This window comes from Trachypithecus francoisi, unplaced genomic scaffold (assembly GCF_009764315.1).
Source record: "Trachypithecus francoisi isolate TF-2019V2 unplaced genomic scaffold, Tfra_2.0 Lachesis_group3, whole genome shotgun sequence".
Lineage (NCBI taxonomy): Eukaryota > Metazoa > Chordata > Mammalia > Primates > Cercopithecidae > Trachypithecus > Trachypithecus francoisi.
The window spans coordinates 41,108,052-41,132,772 of NW_022681468.1; the positions used below are offsets into that span (position 1 = coordinate 41,108,052).

At 38.5% G+C, this 24,721-nt stretch overlaps 1 protein-coding gene across 9 annotated transcripts in view; it reads right to left on the minus strand.

Annotated features, from left to right (window-relative positions):
- Positions 1-24,721, minus strand: part of SYNE2 (spectrin repeat containing nuclear envelope protein 2) — a 389,209-nt gene that overhangs the window by 198,734 nt on the left and 165,754 nt on the right. For all 9 annotated transcript variants that reach the window (XM_033187766.1, XM_033187774.1, XM_033187773.1 and 6 more), the window contains 13 exons: positions 18,301-18,459; positions 17,171-17,332; positions 14,496-14,597; positions 13,087-13,287; positions 12,587-12,758; positions 11,807-11,919; positions 9,881-10,083; positions 9,302-9,421; positions 8,912-9,203; positions 7,633-7,784; positions 6,245-6,554; positions 4,001-4,165; positions 2,684-3,025 (listed from right to left, as the gene is read on the minus strand). In XM_033187766.1, coding sequence (XP_033043657.1) covers positions 2,684-3,025; positions 4,001-4,165; positions 6,245-6,554; positions 7,633-7,784; positions 8,912-9,203; positions 9,302-9,421; positions 9,881-10,083; positions 11,807-11,919; positions 12,587-12,758; positions 13,087-13,287; positions 14,496-14,597; positions 17,171-17,332; positions 18,301-18,459 — 2,493 coding nt within the window. The remainder of the gene's footprint in view (positions 1-2,683; positions 3,026-4,000; positions 4,166-6,244; positions 6,555-7,632; positions 7,785-8,911; positions 9,204-9,301; positions 9,422-9,880; positions 10,084-11,806; positions 11,920-12,586; positions 12,759-13,086; positions 13,288-14,495; positions 14,598-17,170; positions 17,333-18,300; positions 18,460-24,721) is intronic.

Genomic DNA, 24,721 nt, shown 5'->3' on the forward strand with positions numbered 1-24,721 from the left:
CTCTTTTGCTAGTTGCTGTTCAACCTTAAAACTGCTCTTGACCTTAATAGACTAATGTTATATAATATTACATACTCTGATATTACATACAAGTAAATACAGCCAGTACTCAGAGAAAATAAGTCACGCAGATACAGAAAAATAGCCATGTTACAAAAGAATAAAGAAACAAAAGGTTACCAGAGAATAAAAACTAGTTATCTATATCCAGACTTATGAAAATTATTTGAGGACTTCAATTCCTTCATTTGCCCTGAAAAAAAACATTTAAATGAAGTATCATAAACTATCAATAACCCTTAAATTTGTATCATAAACTATCAATAACTCTTATCATTCAAGATTAAGTAAAGCTTAATTTTTTTTTTTTTTTTTTGAGACAGGGTCTTGCTCTGTCACCCAGGCTTGAGTCCAGTGGCACAATCTTGGCTCACTACAGTCTCAACCTCCTGGGCTCAAGCAATTCTCCCACCTCAACCTCCCAAGTAGCTGGGACTATAGGCATGTGCCACCCACCTCTGGTTAATTTTTGTATTTTTCTCTGTAGAGACTGGGTTTTACCATGTTGCCCAGGCTGGTCTCGAACTCCTGGGCTCAAGCAATCTATCCACCTCGGCCTCCCCAACTGCTGAGATTATGGCTGTGAGCCACTGCGCCCAGCCAAAAACAATTCTTATTTTTAGATTATGATCTTCTATTGAGTTTTGGGGGGTTCACAGTCAAAATGGATCTGGGAAGTTACTTTAAACTTGTTAGGCAAGTAACTCCCTTTAGCAAGCTCATGTGTTAGGACTGTGCCCTCTTATACAACCTATCTCAAAGAAAGCACTCAGGTATTTATTCCTTCCTTTTTGACTTTATCATTTTATTTATTTAGAGACAGGGTGTTGCTCTGTTGCCCAGGCTGAAGTACAGTGACACAATCATGGCTCACTGCAACCTCAACCTTCGGGGCTCATGCAATCCTCCCACCTCAGCCTCTCAAATAGTTGGGAACACAGGTGCAAGCCACCATGCCCAGCTAAGTTTTAAATTTTTTGTAGAGATGGGATCTCCCTATGTTGCCCAGACTGATCTCAAACTCCTGGGCTCAAGTGATATTCCCACTTCAGCCCACTAAAATGCTGAGATTACTGGTGTGAGTCACTAACTCTTGCCTATCTATTGCTATTTAAATACTGTTTTAAAAGTTTCTTTCACACATACAACATCAAGAACATCACTCACTGATCCCTTAATCCTCTAAGACATATTTCCTTTTTAAAAGAATTAGAGAAACCCTGTCTTCTACTAAAAATACAAAATTAGCCAGGCGTGGTAGAGCATGCCTATAATCCCAGCTACTCGGGAGGCTGAGGCGGGAGAATCGCTTGAACCCGGGAGGCAGAGGTTGCGGTAAGCCAAGATCACGCCATTGCACTTCAGTCAGGGCAAAAAGAGTGAAACTCCATCTCAAAAAAAAAAAAAAAAAAACACAAAGATTAGAGATAGGGTCTCACTCTGTCGCCGAGGGTAGAGTATGTGGCACAATCACAGCTCACTGTAACCTCAAATTCCTAGGCTCCAGTGATCCCCCATCTCAGCCTCCCAAGGAGCTGGGCTAACAGACATGCACTATCATGCCCGGTTATTAATACTATTATTTTTTGGTAGACAGGGGTCTTGCTATGTTGCCCAGCCTGGTCTCAAGGGATCCTCCAAGGCCTCTCAAAGTGCTAGGATTACAGATGTGAACCACCATGCCCGGCCTGACACATTTCCTTAGCATTATCTAACACTGTGGGACTTGTTTAAAAAACTTTCCTCATAGAGAGACGCTCCATAGGCATTTCACATTGTTTTACATATTTTTAGAAAATCCTGCCTGGTTCCTTTAATCTTTCATGCATTTCTGTTCTAGGGAGAAAATAAAAGTGCATGTTCTCTTTATTCATGTTGATTACATACTCCCTAAAAACCTGATGGGAACTCATACCTGAATGTTCTAACCTTCACTATTGTCCCACTGGACCCTGACTGTGAGAAGCTGCGTGCCAGGGAGATCCTCTCAAATATAGTTTACTGGATCTCTCTTTGTGCGATTCCCATTTCAATCTGTAACCTACGAAAAAGCACTTTAAGAGCCACAAGAAATGTATCCATGTGATTGTTTACAGTGAAAACAAGTAAACATTCTTCTTTCTTCTCCCCAGGGAAAACTAAGAGCCTAAATGTTGCTATCCTTACACTAAGTGATCTAACAACAGAGGGTTAACACAAGAAGAAAAAGATAAGAAACTATCCTTTCCAACAGTCTCTGATTTCATTATGAAAGCAACCCCCCAAAAATTGGGATTTTGGATTTTTTCCTGAGAAAACAGGTAATGCACATTTTCTTTTCTTTCGCCTTTTCTAATTTGCCTTTGGGCTCTTGACCCAAGAAACGGCATCTGATTACCTATCAGAGAGAATAACAAACCTAAATTGATGACTGACATTTTAACAGACTGAACAGCAATATTTCACCACTGAAATCCTGGACAATTTTCTAAGAGCTCTTTTTACAAGTAGGCTTCATAAATAGCCAGGACATTGAGGATTTAATTATGAAATCAGAATGCTTGATTCACGACCCTCTTTTCAGAGCCAAATACCTCTTCATTCTCAGACTCACTGTCTTGAAAGTGCAATCACAAGCACTTACCTTGTTTATTTCCCAGTCTTCCTCCAACTTTTCCACTGCAGCTGATTCCTGAGTAGACTCCTGCACATCAGAAGTGGCCTGCTTCTCTCTGCCTGGCAGAGTAAACTTTTCTTTCTTCTCTGTTGAGCGTTTTGATTTGAGAATGCTGTTGAGACAACATTCCATCTCCTGCTTAGCAGATTCAAGTCTGTTTTCCAAATCTTTTTGTTTACACTTAAGTGATTTTATATCATCTTTAATAATCTTCTGCCCCACTGAAGATGTATTTTGCTTGACGGATTTTGCTAAAGCTAAAATCTTCTTTAATGTGCCATCTTGTAAACTGAGTCTATTCTCTAGTTCCTATGAGTGGAGAAAAGATTGTTATATCTCCATTCAATTGCCACAAAAGTTAATTGACTTTTATAAATCACAGAGTACTCTTGCTTCACCAGTGGAAATATTTAAAAACTTAACAACTTGTATCACACAGAAGAAACGTGAGCAAAATGTAAACCCATGTTGCATCTTGGATCAAATTCTCAAATAGGTATTTTAAGATACTAAAATGTTTGCAACAAGTAATTTAGAAAATTTTCACAGCACAGTTCTTACAACACAGGAGGCAATCAATAGATATTCCTTGAATACATATGTTTTGTTCAAGATACCTCTTTGTCATACAATCAAAACACTGAATAATAGGTGCCTATTATGTGAAAAGTATTAAAAAGAATAATCATTTAGAATGTACCCACGTGAATCTAATGCTAATATTTAAAATTCAGAGCAAAACTTTGTGTTGATGAGAAATTCATCTAGTGTACTATCTTAAATATAGCAGAAAATCAATATTTATAAATGTATAAACAAATATGACTAATTTTAAAACTCTAGACTCAAAAGGAATTCGACATACTGCAGCAGCTACTTTGAACTAGAATAAATCCAGGTGAACGATGTACAATTTATCAGTCCTTATCCTAATGGGCTACACAAGAAGCATTCACTCAATCATTCATTCATCCAACTAATAGCCAAGTACTAGGATAGATTTTGAAGTTACATAAAGGAGTAACATACAGGCCTTTCAAGGTCCTACAGTCTAGTGGGTAAAACTGTCTCTGAGGGCCCGCCAAGTGAGGGTCAATTCAAATTATAAATGGATGTGTCCACTAAAGAAAGACATTCTCATTTATTATGACTGGTCAGAGCTTTAATTACCTAAGAGTCTTCTGAATACCAGTGGAATTTCTGACAGAGGACACTGATTAATTACGTTGTAATTAACATTGATTTTTTTTTAAATGTCTATCATGTCTGGACACTGTTTAGTACCTGCAGTTTCTGCAATTTTTCCTCAACCGCTATTTGATCCACAGGCTTATCAGAAAAACTGACAAATTCCTTGGAGAAATTATCCAATGTGGTATTCAGGTCTGTGACGCAAACCTGGTATGAATCATGTTCTCGAACGTGACCTTCCAAGTTTTGCACAGAATCCTAAAAATAAAGCCACAGACAATTTACAAACTATTTCTCTCTAATTTTTTTCACTCACAAAATAATTAAATGACTAATAAATAGCTGTTTACAAGTTTCATCTTGAAACAGGAATAGGGCTATAAATTAGAGTTATGATTTTAGAGTTTGAGATATTTCATGCAAAGTCTCCATCTCCCCCCGGCCAAAAATGACTATTATTGAAAACAATTTGCTTTTTCCATACTTCTTTGCCTTCATTTCCTCTTCATGAAGATAATTTATTTGTCAAGATGTTTATAAAATGAAATAGCTACAAATTATATCCTTAAATCCCAAACATTCATGATAAAGTAGCTTCCTTAATTATCCTTTGCAATAAAACCAGCTACCAATTTCCACACTTGGAAATGAGACCATATGAGATCAAACTAATCTCAGATGCGTGTCTTAAAAATCAAACTCCAAACTTGTGTGTTAGGAAAATGTAATCCTAACTCAAAAGTAAAACCACCTTCAGTTTCTCTCCCTGGGATAGGAAAATACAATGACCACAGCTGATCAAAGAGCAGCAACTACTAAACAATTTACAGAAGAACAGGTCTATCTTAACCCCCGCCCAACTTTTGCTATCTGGACAAGCAGGATTTCTTACCCAGGCAATCTTTACATGGCATCTGGCTTTCAGTGTACGAAAAATTATAAACAGTTCTATTAAAAGAATATACTCCCTCAGGACAAGCTGGCATTTTACCTCGTAATTATTATTACTATTATTTTTTGAGACGGAGTCTTGCTCTGTCACCAGGCTGGAGTGCAGCAGTGCAATCTCGGCTCACTGCAACCTCCACCTCCTGGGTTCAAGTCATTCTCCTGCCTCAGCCTCCCAAGTAGCTGGGACTACAGGCACATGCCCAGTTAATTTTTGTATTTTTAGTAGAGACGGGGTTTCACCATGTTGGCCAGGATGGTCTCGATCTCCTGACCTCGTGATCTACCTGCCTCGGCCTCCCAAAGTGCTGGAATTACAGGCGTGAGCCACCGTGCCCAGCCTACCTCGTAATTATTTTACTGAAGATCAGGCAGGAAGAGCTGAGGGAGGGGCACTGATAAGAAGGTAGATATAAGATAACTGACATCAGCTACTAACAATAGATGACGGATGGATGGGTAATACTGACACTGTTACCTTCATAGAGATGCCTGAAAAATCTTAACCTATTCTACCCCTAAAGAGGGAAATTTTGATGAGAGAATATAATATCATCATCAAATAATACAATAGCAAAATGAACTGGATTTATTCCTCCATCCTTGAGAGTTAGGATTTTCATCTAAAAATGATAAATTAGGAGGTGGGCACGGTGTTCATGCAGGTAATCCGAGCTATTCCAGAGGCGAGGCGGGAGGATTATATGAGGCCAGGAGGTCTAGACTAGCTTGGGCAACAAAGCGAGGCCCCATTTCTACAAAAATAAAAAAATTAGCTGGGTGTGGTGGCGCATGCCTGTAGTCTTAGCTACTAGGTAGGCTGATGTGGGAGGATCACTTGAGCCTAGGAGTTCGAGGCTGCAGTGAACTATGATTGCAACACTGTACTCTAGCTTGGGTGACAGAACAAGACACTGTCTCTAAAAACAAACAAACAAAAAAATAAATAAACAAGATCAATTAAATTAGAAAGCTCTCAGTTTACCAAGAGAACAACAGGCCAGGTGTGGCTCACATCTGTAGTCCCAGCACTTTGGGAGGCCAAGGCAGGAGGAGCGCTTGAGCCCAAGATTTCAAGACCAGCCTGGGCAAAATGGCAAAACCCCATCTCTAAAAAAATACAAAAATGAGCCAGGTGTAGCAGTGCATGCCTGTAGTCCCAACTACTCGGGAGGCTGAGGCAGGAGGATCACCTGAGTCCACAAAGGTTGATGCTGCAGTGAGCTGAGATCATGCCACTGCATTCCAGTCTGGGCAAAGAGAGAGACCCTGTCTCAAAAAATAAAATAAAATAAAACAAAATGAACAACAACAGAAAGTTCCACATATGTCTTGCATGCTTATGTGTAATTAGAACAATCATTTAAAGCATTATTTTGACCACCTCACCTGCAGTTGTTGAAGAAGACTTTCATGTAGATGCTTTATTTCCAGCCAAGGCTCTTCACTGAAGCTGGGATTTTTAGTGCACTCCAAGAGGTAATTTCCTTGAGATTTTAACTCCTTTAGCAAGGATGTCAAATCTTGTGCTTTCTTGAGGAATTTCTTGTAAATCTTTAACTGAGCTTTCTTCTCCTGCAGACCATGTTGTAGAGCAAAACCTGCTTCCTGTTTCTTCTTTAGTTCTATGAGCATTAATCTCAGATCTTCCTTACTTTGTAAATATTTCTCTCCTTCTAGTAGAAGCTTTTCTTGATGGCTAAATTTCACAAAATATTTTATAAATGAAATGATATTTAGCAAAATGGACTAGCATTTTGCATATTATGTAACATACATCTTAATAAACATTAAAATAACACTAATATACACAGTTCCCAGACACTCTTGATATTATTAGAACATTCTAAATAACACTGTTTAGCTCAGAAACCAAGACAGAAAGTATTGGAGTATTACTAAAAAATAATTGTTTTCTGTTACATAATTTGACCAGAGAATATTTAATAATTTAGATTTCAAACAAGTCCCAACAGTTTCTATTAATTATATTTTCCCATATTTTACTTCTTCACAAAGTAAAATAAACATTCAGTATATTAATCAACTAACTAGTTTATGCTTCCTTTTTTTTTTTTTTTTTTTTTGAGACGGAGTCTCACTCTGTTGCCCAGGCTAGAGCGCAGTGGCCAGATCTCAGCTCACTGCAAGCTCTGCCTCCCAGGTTTATGCCATTCTCTTGCCTCAGCCTCCCAAGTAGCTGGGACTACAGGCGCCCGCCACCACGCCCAGCTAGTTTTTTGTATTTTTTTAGTAGAGATAGGGTTTCACCGTGTTAGCCAGGATGGTCTCGATCTCCTGACCTCGTGATCTGCCTGTCTCGGCCTCCCAAAGTGCTGGGATTACAGGCTTGAGCCACCGCGCCTGGCCTAGTTTATGCTTTTTATAGCTTAAAATTAAGATCTGATTGGCTCTTCAGACAAAACATAAAATTCACATTTCTAAATATTAAAATGTACCACTGTAGACATGATATGAATTAAGAATTTTCACTGGAATTACATTCGTTGGATTCAGCCAACATTTATCAATGTTCACATATTTAAGAATTTCTTAAAATAAATATTTAAGAGCATTAATTATTCTACAGTGATACCATGCAGATAATGAGGTTGTCTGGTTTTGGTTTCTGTCTCTGACACTGTGGATGTCCTTGACATTACTGACTTTCTCTCCAGCAGATACTATATCCAAACCCAGGAGGCAGACAAAACATACTTGTTATGGCTTCACTGCGCAATGGGAAATGATGCAAGTGGTGCAGGCATGCCCTTTACCTTAGGTAGGTACTAGCTAAATGGAGTGTGTTGTCCCACTGGTTGCTGATGTCAGTGAGGGTCTTCTGAACCAGTGGGGCCTCGCTGCTCTCAGCCTGCTTCATGATGGTCTCTATTCTGGCATCCCCTTCAGGCTTCAGCAAAATGATTTCCTGAATTACATAAAAGAGATTTCATAATGTCATTTGCATTACTTAGAGATACTACATGGTATCTCTTTATTTGTAAGCTTCACACAGAGATTCTATCTGTAGTGTATATTTCAACATAATCTTTTCATTTTTATATGTACCAAAAGACAAAGATATCTCTCTTCACATTATATACAGTTAGTTCTCCATAAATATTTGTCAGTTTGAGCTGACTGCATTCCTGTCCTTCTCTAGACTTTCAATACTTCCTTTATGCCCCCAAAACCCCCTATCCACTCTATTATTTATGGATGGAGAGTTATGATAACAATCTGACAAGACATTTTTATAACCTAAGCATTGACTTATGACTTCCCATAGGAAAATGCAGTGTCCCTCATGCCAACTCTTGTTTCTCTACCATGACATAATTAATTCTTATTCTCACTTTCTCTGGGAAAACGTCTGGATATAATCCCAGATGACTGATTATTTACTAAGTCTCACCAACCTTAAGAGCTCACGATTTTTGACCATTTCTTCCTCTAAGAATGCTTCAACGAATGTGATTTCAATTCTCCTAGAGTTCTTTTTAGGCACAAGTGCTTCTGTCCCCTGTATTTTTATCTAGTGATTGAATTTTTAAATTTACTATAAATTTTAATTTTTAAAATTGTTTATTGAATCTCCCCTTAGATAAAAAGGGAGCCCAAGGGAGACTGAGACTTCCTTGCTTTCCCCGTCCACTATCTAATAACCTTTTATGAACCATATCCACTCTGAAGAATTCCCCTGCCTCGACATTGCTGATGCTTCTGCTACACTGACATATGTTCTTTTGACATCCCAACAAACTCCCCTCTACTAGCAGCTCTGATCCATTGTCTTTATCTCAATTCTTTTGCACTCAGTGAAGATGACAATAGGCACTGCTCTCTCTAAGACAGGACATGCTTTCTCTCTTTCATTTGCATCAAAATAATTTTAGATTCGTCACAACCCTTCTTTTTTGTAAGCTCAGTGATCTGAATTTCTTCAACCATTCCACAGTGATCTGATTTTCCATTAAGAAGCATTTAGATTTCCTTTAAATCTTTTCAAAACTAGAGTTCACTCGGATTTCTGAAATTTAGTTTCCATAGTTATACCTTGATTTTTTGGATTCTTTCCTCAAGTGGCATTTTGCCTTCAGATGAATTCAAAACCATAAGGGACTCTTTAATCTCCTTTATCCAATGAATTACATCATGTGCAAGATCATTAAAGCTCTGGTCCTCTGTGGGTGGTAACTTATCCTCTTCCTCGATTTCATTTAGTTGTCTCAGTAATGTCTGGTATCTATCCATCAAACATGTTGACTCCATTATTATATCTTCTTCTTCAGTAAACCCATATTCCTTCAAAGAGTTGTTCAACTGGGCCACAGATTCAAACTGTTCGCTGTAAATTCCAAATACCATTTAAAGTTTATAGGAGTAACCATACCATGGAAGAAACCATATTCCCAGGTAATATATTTCATACAAGATCAGCTATACCTCTTTCTAGCTAAAGCTTGGCAGAACAGCTCAGTTTTCTCCCCTGATTCTTCCATTCCTTTCCATTTCTCTTCTTGATTAGCCATCCACTTACTCAGGTTTCTGTAGTCATCCTGGAGTCTAAAAGAGCATTACCCATGTTTAAATACAAAATTAGCAAAAAGTGTTTACACCAAAGAAAAGGATGGCACAAACGTTGTGACTCAACCAGGTTTTTATAATATATGTTTGATATAATTTAGAGAGAATTTAATTTGTAATATAACAAAATCTAAATAACAGCCTATATGATAGTGGGGTTCTATAGTATTAAAGAAAACCACACTAATGTCTCATAGAGAACAGGAAACAAACAGAAAACTTTTTTCGGACTATTCCATGAATCTTTGCTACATTAGATAATGTGAAGATTTTCCCCAAATTTTTATATTTCTAGCACCAAACTTGGATTGAAAAGTACGCCTTTTGTGTGTGAAATTTGTGTGTACTGCATATCCCAGTGCTCTCTGTGCTGAGGCAGAGTACAAATAAAGATATGGTTAGAAAACATGCTATTTAGGTATCACCTTTATTTCCTACCTCAGTAGCTGCTGCAAGGAGTCTTCAAGCTCCTTTGCTCGAGCCTGGCATATGGACTCCATTTTTTCTAATTCCAATTCCTGACCCACGAGCCAACTGGTTAGCTCCTTCACACGTGCTTTGGGCAGATGCTTCTTCACATGCTTCAGTACACTGTCCACCTGCTTTATTTTACTGTTTCTTCCTTCAAGAGTCAAGAAATCCTTCAGAAAGACAAAAAGTCCATCACAATCTCCTGGTAAGTCTGAATGTGGTCTCTGCCACCCTCACAACACTTTTCCAAACCAGTACACAGACATTCCACCTTCTTAAGATCCTATACAAAAGGGTGATGGAGATGTGGCTATCTCCAATGGCAGGTGATTTATAATAGTTCTAGAATGCACATGTACATTTACATTTACTTCCGACTTCCAAGGAATTATATCAAGCAAAGTAACACAGAGCCACTGGGAAGATCAGCAGGAGCAAGACCAGGAAAGTTACACTTTCCTATCCTGGCTGTGTCCAACTTCTCCACAGACTATTCTGTATTTAACGTTGCCCAAATTAGAATTTTATCTCAATGTTTATGTTTCAAGGTTTGGGTATCAATTGTTAAGGCCCATGCAATGGGGAAAATTACAGGCAAACAAGCAAACAAAAAAAAGATGGGACTTCAAATTGTTAAAAGAGAAGAGAGGTGATTCTATCAGTAAAGAATGGTACATCAAAGCAAGGAATTAAACAGGGAACATTTAGTGCCATTGATAAGCTTAAGAACATAACTTATCTTCAAAACATTAAAGTGATCAGGATTTTAGGGCACCACAGGCCTTTCTTACGCACCCATGAACTCTGCCTTTCATTTCAGGATATCCTCCACCATGTTCCAACCAGAAATGTACTGAAGTTCAGTGGCAATTTTTAAAAGAAATATAATGGGGAAAAGCTGTATAAACACGTCAAAATTCCTCTTTCAAGAAAGGGGATTTTAAAATCCAAATTAGGTCTTTATTTTTTATCAAGTATGATTTGAACACAACTGAATTCACCAGTGGACACTAAATTAAACAGCATCTTAGAATATATGTAAAAGTAGAGATTCTGTAAGCCATTTGTACACATATCCAATAAATAGAGTCTTAAATATTTGGGAAAAGGCCAAGTTATTTGGGAATATTATCTCTTATGTGAAAATATTAGTAAGTCAAAGTACTTATTACTCTATTTCTTTTTTATTTGAGACAGGGTCTCACTTTGTCGCCCAGGCTGGAGTGCTGGAGTGCAGTGGCATGATCTCAGCTCACTACACCCTCCACCTCCCAGGCTCAAGCAATCCTCTTACCTGGGACTACAAGTACTTGCTGCCACCCTCAGCTAATTTTTGTATTTCTTTTTTTTTTTTTTTTTTTTTTGAGGCAGAGTCTCGCTCTGTCGCCCAGACTGGAGTGCAGTGGCGCAATCTCAGCTCACTGCAAGCTCCGCCTCCCGGGTTCACGCCATTCTCCTGCCTCAGCCTCCCGAGTAGCTGACACTACAGGCGCCCGCCACCTCGCCCGGCTAGTTTTTTGTATTTTTAGTAGAGACGGGGTTTCACCATGTTAGCCAGGATGGTCTCGATCTCCTGACCTCGTGATCCGCCCGTCTCGGCCTCCCAAAGTGCTGGGATTACAGGCTTGAGCCACCGCGCCCGGCCTTAATTTTTGTATTTCTTGTAGAGACAAGGTTTCACCATAAACTTAGTGAACCTTTCGCCAAGGTTCGAGACCCAGGCTGGTCTCGAACTCTTGAGCTCAAGTGATCCACCTGCCTCAGCCTCCCAAAATGCTAGGATTATAGGTGTGAGCTATTGCACTTAGCCTCCCTATTTATTCAGATAGAGTGCCATGCCTCCAGTATTTTAGTATTGGAAATTTTTATAAAAAATGTACATATATCTCTTACAGAAAGCTTTTGTAGCTTTTGTTCCACAATCTTTTTTGTTTCTGATGATTCAAAACACTCCTTAAGGTTCATTTTAATGTTGTTGAACCAATCATTAAAGTTCTTGCATTGATCTGCAGGGGGAGAAAAAAAGCTCTATTCATTCAAGGAAGACTTCAGGTATCTTGTTAAAGTGAGAGATTTTGAAACTTGTTTCCCATGCCATAGATACACATCATCGTGAAAGTGGTAATAAACTCTGAAACCTTTCACCAAGGTTTCAGACCCAGGCTGGTCTCAAACTCTTGAGCTCAAGCGATCCACCTGCCTCAGCCTCCCAAAGTGCTAGAATTACAGGAGTGAGCTACCGCGCCCAGCCTCACTGTTTATTTAGATACGGTTCTATGCCTCCGGTATTTTTACTACAATTAGTCAAGTAATTGTAGTGCATTTTCTATATCAAACATCCAAGCATACAGGATACTCAAAGACACTGCCCGGACAGCTTGTGCACCAGTATTTCCCCAGACTCACCGACCACAGTGAGCAGGTCAAACACTAGGACCTTGGTGACTTACCTTCAAGAAAGAAATAAAGATTTGGAGCTTGCAAGAACTAGATGTTATTTATGTCAAGCATAAATCAGTCTTTGCTCCCAAGAGATTTATCTGATTATTATTTTCTTGAATGTAGTCTGTGCAAACCATCTCCAAGTCAGGCTTAGATTAGCCTTTGTGTTCACAGTACTACATTCATACTTCAAGAGTCCCAGAAACAAAATAAGAGAAATGTTGCACTCACCATTCAATAACTTAGAAAAGTGATCTTGTAAAACACTTTTTTTGGTATTAAATAAATCACTGACACTTTCGTATTGCTTTTTCAATTCAGAGAGTTCAGGAGTCAGACAACCTATTTGATTCTCAAGTAATATCATACTGTGTTTTTGCTGTAGAATTTGCTGTTGTATCTCCTAAAGGTATAAACAAACAACAACCATTAAATCTTAAAACAGGCTCAAATTACACAAAGCATATTAGATCTCAATTGTTTTGTAAAAATCTCAATGACTCTCAGTTGAGTGGATTCACTTTCTCTTTGCTAGTAAATGTATGATACAATGCAAGTTAATATCAATTAATTATCATCCACAAGGCAATTCAAAGATGAAAATGTTAAATATACAAAAGTGGTTTTTCTGAGTTTTCTTCTTTTTCTATTTTTATTAACTCTAAGAGCTCAAGACAACTGCAAATAGTGTGAAAATATATCTGAACCACAGATAAGCAGCTGGGTAGCACCTCTAGTTTAGTGAAGATCTCCAAGCTGTCAGAAGGAGACAGGGCTTTTAAGAGGGATTCAGTCATCCCGATCTGGGTCTTGGCTTGGTCGAGATCCTCCCTTAGCTCAGCAGTGCTGCCACTGAGTGAATGGCAGTTGGATTCTCCTGTTAAACACTTCTGTACATGTTCCATCTTGTTCAAAATAGAGGACTCCATGACCTGAAATCATGAAACATATGAAGTAGTATAATGGTCATTATTTAACTAGATTTAAGACAACTATATTGCTAGACAATGGGTTAAGATTACTTCATTTCAATGTGAAATGCATTCTTCTCACTGTTCTACATTTTTCTATGTCACTGATACAATTTGAATTTTGCCTTCAAAGGATAAAGCATAACATAAAAAAACTGAGATGGATATTCTGACTTTTTTCTAAGAGACAAACTTGATCCTTCCCCTCAACACAAGTTTAATCTAGCATACTAACTAAGGTGCTATCTCATGGTGCTCATGACATAAAACATAAATAAAAATATAAATAAAAAATTAAATAGCCAGCTTTTTATTGAGTATTTGTGATCTACACAGCATTGTGGTAAGCGCTTTGTATATAAAATACAGGCTTAAGAATGTTAAGTAACTTGTCCAAGATCATAAAGCTAGTAGGTAGTACAGCCAGAACCTCACCCAGAAGGTCTTAACTCCAGCGCTCATATTCAACCACTATGCACCTAGATCTAAGAAAAACAAAAACAAACCTCTTCACACAACAGAAAATCATACTTGGGGCAATCTCTCTCTTTCTCCATCTAGCAAATAATAAACCTAGGAGGACTTGAGTGAAATTCTCCTTCCTATACCCAAGAAACACATAGAAAATCATCATTACTTTACATAGACGTACAGGCAACATTTGCCCTCCATACCTGAGGCCTGTGAAATAGGTGAGGGGAAAATAAAGGAATACAAAAATATATTATCATTCATGCTAAATATGGAATAAATATATTTAACTATACCCACTATTAGAAATTTGGTGGGACTTAACATAGGAACTGAATAAATGATCCTAATTTTATTTTAGGCTTAGAATGCATGGTTTACAAGTGTTATTTTAGAGGCTATAGGGCAAGCTTGTCCAGTCCACGGCCCAACGCAAATTCCTAAATTTTCTTAAAACATTATGAAATTTTTTTGCTGTTGTTAATGTATTTCATGTGTGGCCCAAGACAACTGTTCTTCCAATATGGCCCAGAGAAGCCAAAAGACTGGACACCCCTGTTATAGAGAATCTTTAATTGGGCCTTTTTTCCCCTCTTTTAGAGACAGGGTCTTGCTCTGTCGCCCAGGCTGGAGTGCAGTGATATGATTATGGCTTACTGAAGCCTCAATAACTGAAACTTTTAAATAAAAATTCTTACCTGCAATTCAAGAGGTATTTCACTGCTTTGGAGCAAAAACTGTATTTCAGCCACTCTTCTAGAAAATTCTGAAGCTTTTTGTTCATGGACTTGTAATTCTTCCTAAAACATGTAATTTTAAAGGAGAGTGTCTTTTTATTTCACACCTTATTTTCTTTTTTTTTTTTTTTTTTTTTTTTTTTTTGAGGCGGAGTCTCGCTCTGTCGCCCAGGCTGGAGTGCAGTGGCCGGATCTCAGCTCACTGCAAGCTCCGCCTCCCGGGTTTACGCCATTCTCCTGCCTCAGCCTCCCGAGTAGCTGGGACTACAGGCGCCCGCCACCTCGCCCGGCTAGTTTTTGTATTTTTAGTAGAGACGGGGTTTCACTGTATTAGCCAGGAGGGTCTCGATCTCCTGACCTCGTGATCCGCCCGTCTCGGCCTCCCAAAGTGCTGGGATTACAGGCTTGAGCCACCGCGCCCGGCCTTCACACCTTATTTTCTGATACCCATAATTACTAGTGTTTATATACAGAAACTGAGAGAGCCCTTGAATTTCCCATAATCATGCGTCTCAGTGTCCTAGAAGTTACAAATCCAAGTGCCTTCAGGGGTCAGGCAAATGCTACAACCAAGTGTCTTTCTAGGTATAAGACAAGAGAAAGGCTAGGCCTGTGCCATGAGAGAATGCATAGTCTGCCTTAAGGCATTCAATTTCATGAATATGTTTATAAATTGCATACCCCGTGTGTGCGCATCCGCACGCGTGCACACACACACACACATACATACACGCACACACAATTTTAGCAGATTTTGGCCCACAGCTGTCAGTTTACAATTCTTAACATCAGATTTTTAAACAACCTGTAATCCAAGACAAATTTAATAGAAATGATTCATTTATACTTAGAAAATCATAGTTTTACTTAATACCTATTATAATATATCCAGGAAACTTGAAATCTCCAAACAGTTAAAAAACTTTTTCCAAATGTGTAAAAATAAATACATAAATTAAAAAGTGAATAAAAGTGAGAATTAGAAACAAAATAAGATTTGAGGCATTAGCATACATTCTTATGTTACGTTGAACCATATATAACTGGCAACCGTCGGCTGTTTTCTGACCTAGCAAGAGAGCAAATTTTTTTTTTTTTTTTGGGAGATGGAGTCTCCCTGTCGTCCAGGAAGGAGTACAGTGGTACCATCTCTGCTTACTGTAACTTCTGCCTCCCCAGTTCAAGCTATTCTCCTGCCTCAGCCTCCCACGTAGCTGGGATTACAGGCACCCACCACCACACCCAGCTAATATTTTCGTATTTTTAGTACAGACAGGATTTCACCATGTTGGCCAGGCTGGTCTCAAACTCCCGACCTCAAGTGATCTGCCTGCTTCAGCCTCCCAAAGTGCTGGGATTACAGGCGTGAACCACCACACCCAGCTGACAACAAATTTATATGATTCAAACAAGTAATATGTAAACAAACAAGCAATTAGGAAGAATTCTTCCTAGAGTTGAAAGAGAAATAACTTTGATTCTTTCCAGATGCCACAACCTGAGATTGTTGTTTTAAAAAGCAGTTTTTCTTGAAGCTCTATAAAGATGGTGATACATAGCCATGTATTTTTTCTAATCTTTATAAGGCATTGTTTAATTCAAATACGAAGAAGGCTGTCTATAATCATGGTCTAGATCAGAGGTTAACAAACTATAGCCAGAGGGCTGATAGCCTGTTTTTATAAATAAAGTTTTTACTGGAAACCAGCTACTTTCAACCATTTATATTGTCTCTCGCTGTTTTCATTCTCCAACAGCAGGGGTGAACAGTTGTGGCAGAGACAAATGATCCACAAGCCTAAAATATTTACTATATGGCCCTTTAAGAAAAAGTCTCCTGGATGGCCTTGTGACTCACACCTGTAATCCCAGCACCTTGGGAGGCTGAGGCAGGTGGACCACGAGGTCAGGAGTTCAAGACCAGTCTGGCCAACATAGTGAAACCCTGTCTCTACTAAAAATACACAAAAAATTAGCCAGGCGTGGTGGTGTGCGCCTGTAATCCCAGCTACTCAGGAGGCTGAGGCAGGAGAATCATGTGAACCTGGGAGGCGGATGTTGCAGTGAGCCGAGATTGTGCCACTGCACTCCAGCCTGGGCGACAGAACAAGACTCTGCCTCAGAAAAAAAAAAAGAAAAGAAAAAGTCTGCCAACCCCTGGGGTCTGTATCACTACCCAGGAGCAATTATGCATTTAGTTGGCGCTGTTGCTGGGAATTCTTCATCTTTTTCATACTACCAATTCCTTTGGCAATCTGGTGAAGCCTATAGATCCCTTGTGTAATAGCATTTTAAAAATAAAGCATAAACTAAATAATGTAGAATTACAAAGGAAAAAAATTACATGATAGTTATCAAAATATTAAAAACAATTTGTGATACATAATACTAGCACACGTTTCCCTATTATATAACAAGATCTAGCAATAGACCTACTAAATCCCATACTTTCAAAGTAGTGGTAAGGGTAATAGATTCAACAATTGAATAATGATCCAAAAATATCTGTGATTTTCTTGATAACAAAGTCACATATGAGCATCCTAATATGTTTGTTGACTATATTCATAAAAAATAAAAATAAAAAAATGTCAATTGTGTACCAAGAAAAGCATGTATTTTATTTGTTAAATTACCTTCAGCTTTTCTCTGTCCTCTTCAGTCAATTGATGTAATTCCATTTTTTGAAGGGCCTTTTCCATCCCCTCATCAATGACATTTTTTAAGTTAAAAAGTTTGTCCCACAAAGCTAGAGCTCGACCAAGATTTTCATAGTAGTCTTCTGTCTTTTCATTTATCTACCATAATTTAAAAAGAGAAACAACATATGTAGCTGTGAAAAGTTTGAAAACCACTGTTTCAGCCAAACACTGTTTTAAAATAAAATTTTAGTTTACTATTACTAGATAATTTGCTTTATTCATCAACAAAAATTTGCTTTAACATATCATATAGTTCTTTCTCTTAAAAATTAAAAATAAAAAAAAAAATATCTGATTTGCTGCTTATATGCAATTGAAATCAACAGTCTTCCTAATTTCTTTTTCTTTTTTTTTTTTTTGAGACGGAGTCTCACTCTGTCACCCAGGCTGGAGTGCAGTGGCGCCATCTTGGCTTACTGCAACTTCCGCTTCCTGGGTTCAAATGATTCTCCTGCCTCAGCCTCCTGAGTAGCTGAGATTAAAGACATGCACCACCATGCCCGACTAATACTTGTATTTTTAGTAGAGATGGGTTTCACTATGTTGGCCAGGCTGGTCTCGAACCCCTGACCTCAGGTGATCCACCCATCTCAGCCTCCCTCCCCAAAGTGCTAGGATTACAGGTGTGAGCCACCACACCTGGTCTAGTCTTCTTCCTTTCTAAACTACATTTTTTTTGTTGTTGTTAAATGGTGCTTTTAAAAACCCAGATGAAAACATAATGCAGATGAGTTCTTAGTCTGTAATTAATAAAAACTAGTAATATCATTACTACTCAACCAAAATTACAATAAATATGTAGTTAAACATCAGTATACTGCATGAACAGGCAATACATTAATGAACTTATTTTTAAAAAGCCAAGTATGTATTTCTATATGTACAAGATGATGAACCCATCTGTTAGTAGTCCCAACTCTGGGGTTAAAATTAATTCCTAAGTTTTATATAATTTGAACATTTTTACAATGAGTATTTTCGAATCTTGAATTAAATAAAAATACTAAAGACACAAAAAAATTGGAAACAAAATTAAATTTGCAGTCAATGAAATTATCACTTACATCAAGCCATCTATCCACAATAATATTAGCCTCTTTTTCAAAAGGGGGTTCTTCAAAAGTTTTCATTTTATTTAGATAAAACTGTAGATTTTTGCAGATCTGGTTTATCTTGTCTACAACTTCTAAATGCTCATTAAATTCTTCTTTGACAATTTCAATCTGTAAAAAAGATATTAAAGTTATTTTTGATATATTGATATAGACAAACAGCTAAGAATCACAATTCTATTGTTGGATATTGAGCTTAAAAACAATATCCAACAAAGCGTAATACCTTCTTACATTGTTCTTTTTTAAAGTAGGCTTTTATTGTCCCACTTTCTCAATGAAAAGTTTTTAGCATCCCAACCATTGGTTCAATGTTAATCCTATACTCAAATTTCCTCCCACTTGGCATGATGAAATTTTTACAGTGGTCTAAAACCATATTTCTTATCCATGTGAAATAAGATTCTACCTGCCAAAAAAAGCATCTGCATTCAATGGCATTAAAAAAAAAAAAAAAATGACAGTCCCTACATCTGCCTAATAAGAATCATCTTTTTAATATCAAAGAACCTAAGCACTTATCTGAATAAAATACACAAAACTCTAAGACATCTTGGATTCTAACTTTATCATAAAAGGCAAAATGCTACTTTTTCAAAAGGAAAATCTCCAATCACTGGGAAACTAAGCAACATACTTCTAAATACGAGTCAAAGAGGAAGTCTCAAGAAAAATTTTTAGGCCGGGCGCGGTGGCTCAAGCCTGTAATCCCAGCACTTTGGGAGGCCGAGACGGGCGGATCACGAGGTCAGGAGATTGAGACCATCCTGGCTAATACAGTGAAACTCTGTCTCTACTTAAAAATACAAAAAACTAGCCGGGCGACGAGGCGGGCGCCTGTAGTCCCAGCTACTCGGAGGCTGAGGCAGGAGAATGGCGTAAACCCGGGAGGCGGAGCTTGCAGTGAGCTGAGATCCGGCCACTGCGCTCCAGCCTGGGTGGCAGAGCAAGACTCCGTCTCAAAAAAAAAAAAAAAAAAAAAAAAAAAAAAAATTTTTAAATACATCAAATGGAATGAAAATAAAACATGAAAACTTGTGTAGCACAGTTAAAGTATTGCTGAGGGGGAAATTTATAGCACTAAATGCATACATTAAAAATGAGGAAAAATCTGAAATCAATCATCTAAATGACCACTTCAAGAATCTAAGAAGAAAATAAACCCAAAGGAAGCAAAAGGAAGGAAATAATAAAAATTAAAACAGAAATCAATTAAGTTGAAAATACAAGAACATTAGGAAAAAATCAACAAAATAAAGAGCTAGTTCTTTCAAAAGATCAGTAAAATTGATAAACTTCTAGAAAGACTGACAAAAGCAAAGACAGAAGAAAGCAATACCAGTACTGGGAATGAAACAGGGATACCACTACAGACACTACAGACATCAAGCAGAAAATAAGAGAATGCTACAAATAACTTTACACACACAAATTTGAAAACTTAGAGGAAATGGACAGATACTTTGAAAAACACTACTGCAACTCATCCAATATTAAATACATAATGTAAATTGCCCTATTAATATTAAAGAAATTGAATGAATAATGTAGAAACTCCCCAAAAAGAAATCTACTGGTCCAGATGGTTTCACTAGAGAATTTGATCAAACATCTAAAAGAGATTTAACAGCAATCATATACAATCTCTCCTGGAAAACTGAAGAGAAGGAAACACTCCCAATTAATTTTATGAAAGTCAGTTTTACAGTACCAAAAAAGAAACTACCATATCTCTCAAGGATATTTACACAGAAATCCTTAACAAAATATTAGCAAATATAATTCAGCAACACATATAAAAAAAGGAATTATATACCATGACCAAATAAGGTTTATTCCAGGAATGCAAGCCTAGTTTAACATCCAAAAATCAATCAATGTAACCCACCATTTTAACAAGCTGATGGAAATAAATTATATAATCATGTCAGTTAATGCAGAAAAAGCACATAAAATGGTATAACCACTCTGAAAAACATTCTGACAGTTTCCTTAAAAAATAAACATGCAGGCCGGGCATTGTGGCTCCTGCCTGTAACCCCAGCACTTTGGGAGGCCGAGGCGGGCGGATCATGAGGTCAGGAGATCGAGACCATCCTGGCTAACACGGTGAAACCCCGTCTCCACTAAAAAACTACAAAAAAATTAGCCGGGGTGGTGGCGGGTGCCTGTAGTACCAGCTACTTGGGAGGCTGAGGCAGGAGACTGACATGAACCCAGGAGGCGGAGCTTGCAGTGAGCCAAGACTGCACCACTGCACTCCAGCCTGGGGAACTGAGTGAGACTCCATCTCAAAAAACAAACAAACAAACAAAAAAACAAAAAACCTGCAGGCCAGACAGTGCCATTCCAGCAGTGGCTCAGGCCTGTAATCCCAGCACTTTGGGAAGCCGAGGCAGTGGGATCACCTGAGGTCAAGAGTCCGAGATCAGACTGACCAATATGGTGAAACCCCATCTCTACTAAAAATACAAAAAAATTAGCCAGGTGTAGTGGCATGCACCTGTAGTCCCAGCTACTCAGGAGGCTGAGACAGGAGAATTGCTTGAATCCAGGAGGCGGAGGCTGCAGTGAACCAAGATTGTGCCATGGCACTCCAACCTGGGCAACAGAGCGAGACTCCATCAAAAAACAAACAAACAAAAACAAAAAACCCCATGCAATTAACATATGACCCAGCAAGCACACTCCTGGACACATCCCTGAGAAACAAAAACTTATATTTACCAAAGACTCCTTCACAAATGTTTACGGCAGCTTTATTCATAATAGTCGAAAATTGGAAAGAAGCCAGAGGGTAAATAGTTAAACTGTGACACATTCATAACATGGAATACTGCTCAGCAAGAAAGAGGAACAAACTATCAATATATGGAAGAACCTGAATGAATCTCCACAGAATAATCTATGTGAAAATAGCCAATCCCAAAGTTACATACTATATAATTTCATTTATATAGCATTTTAAAAATAGTAAAATTATAGAAATAGAGACTAAATTTGTGGTTGTCCGGGACTAGAAGGGGTGGGAAGAGGAGGGAAGTGGATGGGGCTAGAAAATGACAAGAAGAAGAATCCTTGTAGTGACAAAAATGTTCTTTATCTTGACTGTATTTATGTCAATATCCTGATTGTGATATTCTAGTTTTACAAGATTTTACCACTGGGGAAACTCAGTATAGGATACTTGGGATCTCTTTGTATTACTTTTGTATGTGAGTCTACCATTATAAATAAAGGCTAATTTAAAAATTAATATTAAGGGCCGGGCGCGGTGGCTCAAGCCTGTAATCCCAGCACTTTGGGAGGCCGAGACGGGCGGATCACGAGGTCAGGAGATTGAGACCATCCTGGCTAACACGGTGAAACCCCATCTCTACTAAAAATACAAAAACTAGCCGGGCGAAGTGGCGGGCGCCTGTAGTCCCAGCTACTCGGGAGGCTGAGGCAGGAGAATGGCGTGAACCCGGGAGGCGGAGCTTGCAGTGAGCTGAGATCCGGCCACTGCACTCCAGTCCGGGCGACAGAGCGAGACTCCGCCTCAAAAAAAAAAAAAAAAAAAAAAATTAATATTAAATAAAATCTTTAAAATGAAAAATCAGTAACTGGGGAGGTTTGTCTTCTAACTAGATGCTGATTGATACACTGGCAGAACTGAGATCAAAACCCAGGTCTTCGTTCTCCTGGTTCAGAACTCTGCACTGGAACACAATAAATGTTTGTCCACAAAGATGGAAGTAGAGGCCATTATCCTAAGAGAAATAACTCAGAAAGTCAAATACTGATATATTCTCACTTATAAGTGGAAGCTAAGCAAAGGGGGCACACAGACATATGGAGTGGAATAATAGGCCTTGAGGACTATAAAAGGTGAGACAGTGGGAAAGGGGTGAGGGCTGAAAATTTACCTATTGGGTACAATGTCCACTATTTGGGTGATAGGTACACTAAAATCCCAGACTCCACCATTACACAATATACTCATGTAAAAAATTTGCACTTGAGACTGGATTAAGAAAATGTGGCACATATACACCATGGAATAAGCTTTGTAGGAACATGGATGAAGCTGGAAACCATCATTCTCAGCAAACCATCACAAGGACAGAAAACCAAACCCACATGTTCTCACTCATAGGTGGGAATTGAACAATGAGATCACTTGGACACAGGAAGGGGAACATCACACACCGGGGCCTGTCATGGGGTGGGGGGAAGGGGGGAGGATAGCATTAGGAGATATACCTAATGTAAATGACGAGTTAATGGGTACAGGACACCAACATGGAACATGCATACATATGTAACAAACCTGCATGTTGTGCACATGTACCCTAGAACTTAAAGTATAATAAAATTTTAAAAATTTAAAAAAAAGAAACTTGCACTTGTACTCCCTAAATATACCAAAAAAAAAAAAATTTATTGAGGAAAAAAATTGTTAAGCAAAAATGTTTGTTCAATTAAATAAAAAAACTTTCATTCGATATATTTCATTTAACTGAACAAACTAAATTTTTTTTGCCTGCAAAGAACTTTCTTGTTAAACTAGCACAAGCTTCCACAGGGTGATGAGAAAAGAAAGGGCAAGAGAGTGTAATTTTAGCATTGGCAGAACTATGGGTTTTGTTTTACAGCGAATGGAAGGAGTAAAATAAAGGGAACTAGGGCCACTTTGACATTTCCAAACTTTAATAGTCTCCTGACATTCCAGCCTTCTAGTCTAACATTTTGCACTTCTGTCTTTCATTAAAGAGAGTAGAACTTTGTCACCATATCCTAGATAAACATCCACGTTACCACAGTTTTGAAGGACAAAAGTTCTCAGTGGTATCATATTCCAGGCACTGCTGCAAAGCAGGATAAAGATCTATGCTACAGAAATGGACTGTTTGTGAAGACAGTACCTGTGTCATCACAAAATTAACTGAAAGTTATGTTAATAATTAGTACTAAAATCTGCTTTTTTTAGACAGTTTTTTAAAAACCTGACAAAAGAATTAAATATTAGTGTATTAAAACTTCCATATCTTTCATACAAAATAAAAGATTATTTCAGCAAACATACAAGTACCCATATACTAGAGGTACAATTCTCATTTTAATAAAATAAGGAAAGCCGGGACTGTTGTTTCTTTTTTTTTTTTTTTTGAGACGGAGTCTTGCTCTGTCACCCCGGCTGGAGTACAGTGGTGCGATCCCAGCTCACTGCAAGCTCTGCCTGCTGGGTTTACGCCATTCTCCTGCCTCAGCCTCCCGAGTAGCTGGGACTACAGGCGCCCGCCACCTCGCCCGGCTAGTTTTTTGTATTTTTTTTGTAGAGATGGGGTTTCACCGTGTTAGCCAGGATGGTTTTGATCTCCTGACCTCGTGATCCGCCTGTCTCGGCCTCCTAAAGTGCTGGGATTACAGGCTTGAGCCACCGCGCCCGGCACTGTTGTTTCTTAAAGGTAGTTATAATTATTTTACTAATCTTAAAAATACCTTTTGCAGTTGAGTAAAGAGTACAGACAAAGCAGAGTTCATTAATTTTTACTTCTGCTATATACATACTTCAAATAGGTCTTCAGGGCAGGCAGTTTTATGCAGTGATTGAAACAGTGAAATAACAAGTTTAACATGGTGGATTAAATATATATGTTTGTCTCTCTTTCCTCCTCACATGCTACTTTAACAACAGAAAAGAATTTAAAATGGTACAAACCAACAAGCACACAGAGAACAGAGGATGAGAATATTCTCAGGTGGAAGGTGAGAAGTTGGGAAGCTGGAAAGCTGAAGAATGAGTAACTGGCTCACCAAAACTAAAGCTGAAACCTTGGTCTAGAAGGAGATGGGATAGTGGGGAGGGTGCAGAGAAGCCAATAAGCAGCAAGGCCATTTGTGCTACAGAATCTCAAAAGGCTAGAAATGACTTCAAGGTAATCATTAAAGCCGAAATACAGTTAGCCTCAAACAGAAAGACTGAAGGACATTTTTTAAGAGAAACACATTTAGACTCTCAGGCCCTCCTTCACCTGGTTGGATGGACTCCCTCCATACCCACAGAGATTGACTTTCTGGGGAGGCTCTGGACTTGGGGCTGCCAAATATAGCTGAGGACAGAGGCCACAGAGGAGCTAATGATGGCAGAAAGGCCAAGACCTGGGCCTAGATTCCAATTAGGGAGACTCACCCAGGAGAGAAGTCAGCTCCCTGGAGGTGACGAGAAGTTTATTAGTCAGATAAATAATTTATCTAGAAAGTATAGTTTATAGTTATAAGGTTATAGAGTTATGGGGTAGCAGGAAGAGCAGCAGACAGGCCACACGCAGCATGGGGCATCATAACTGACACTCATCAAAACAGGGCTGAGGAAGGGCGCCAGAAGTGA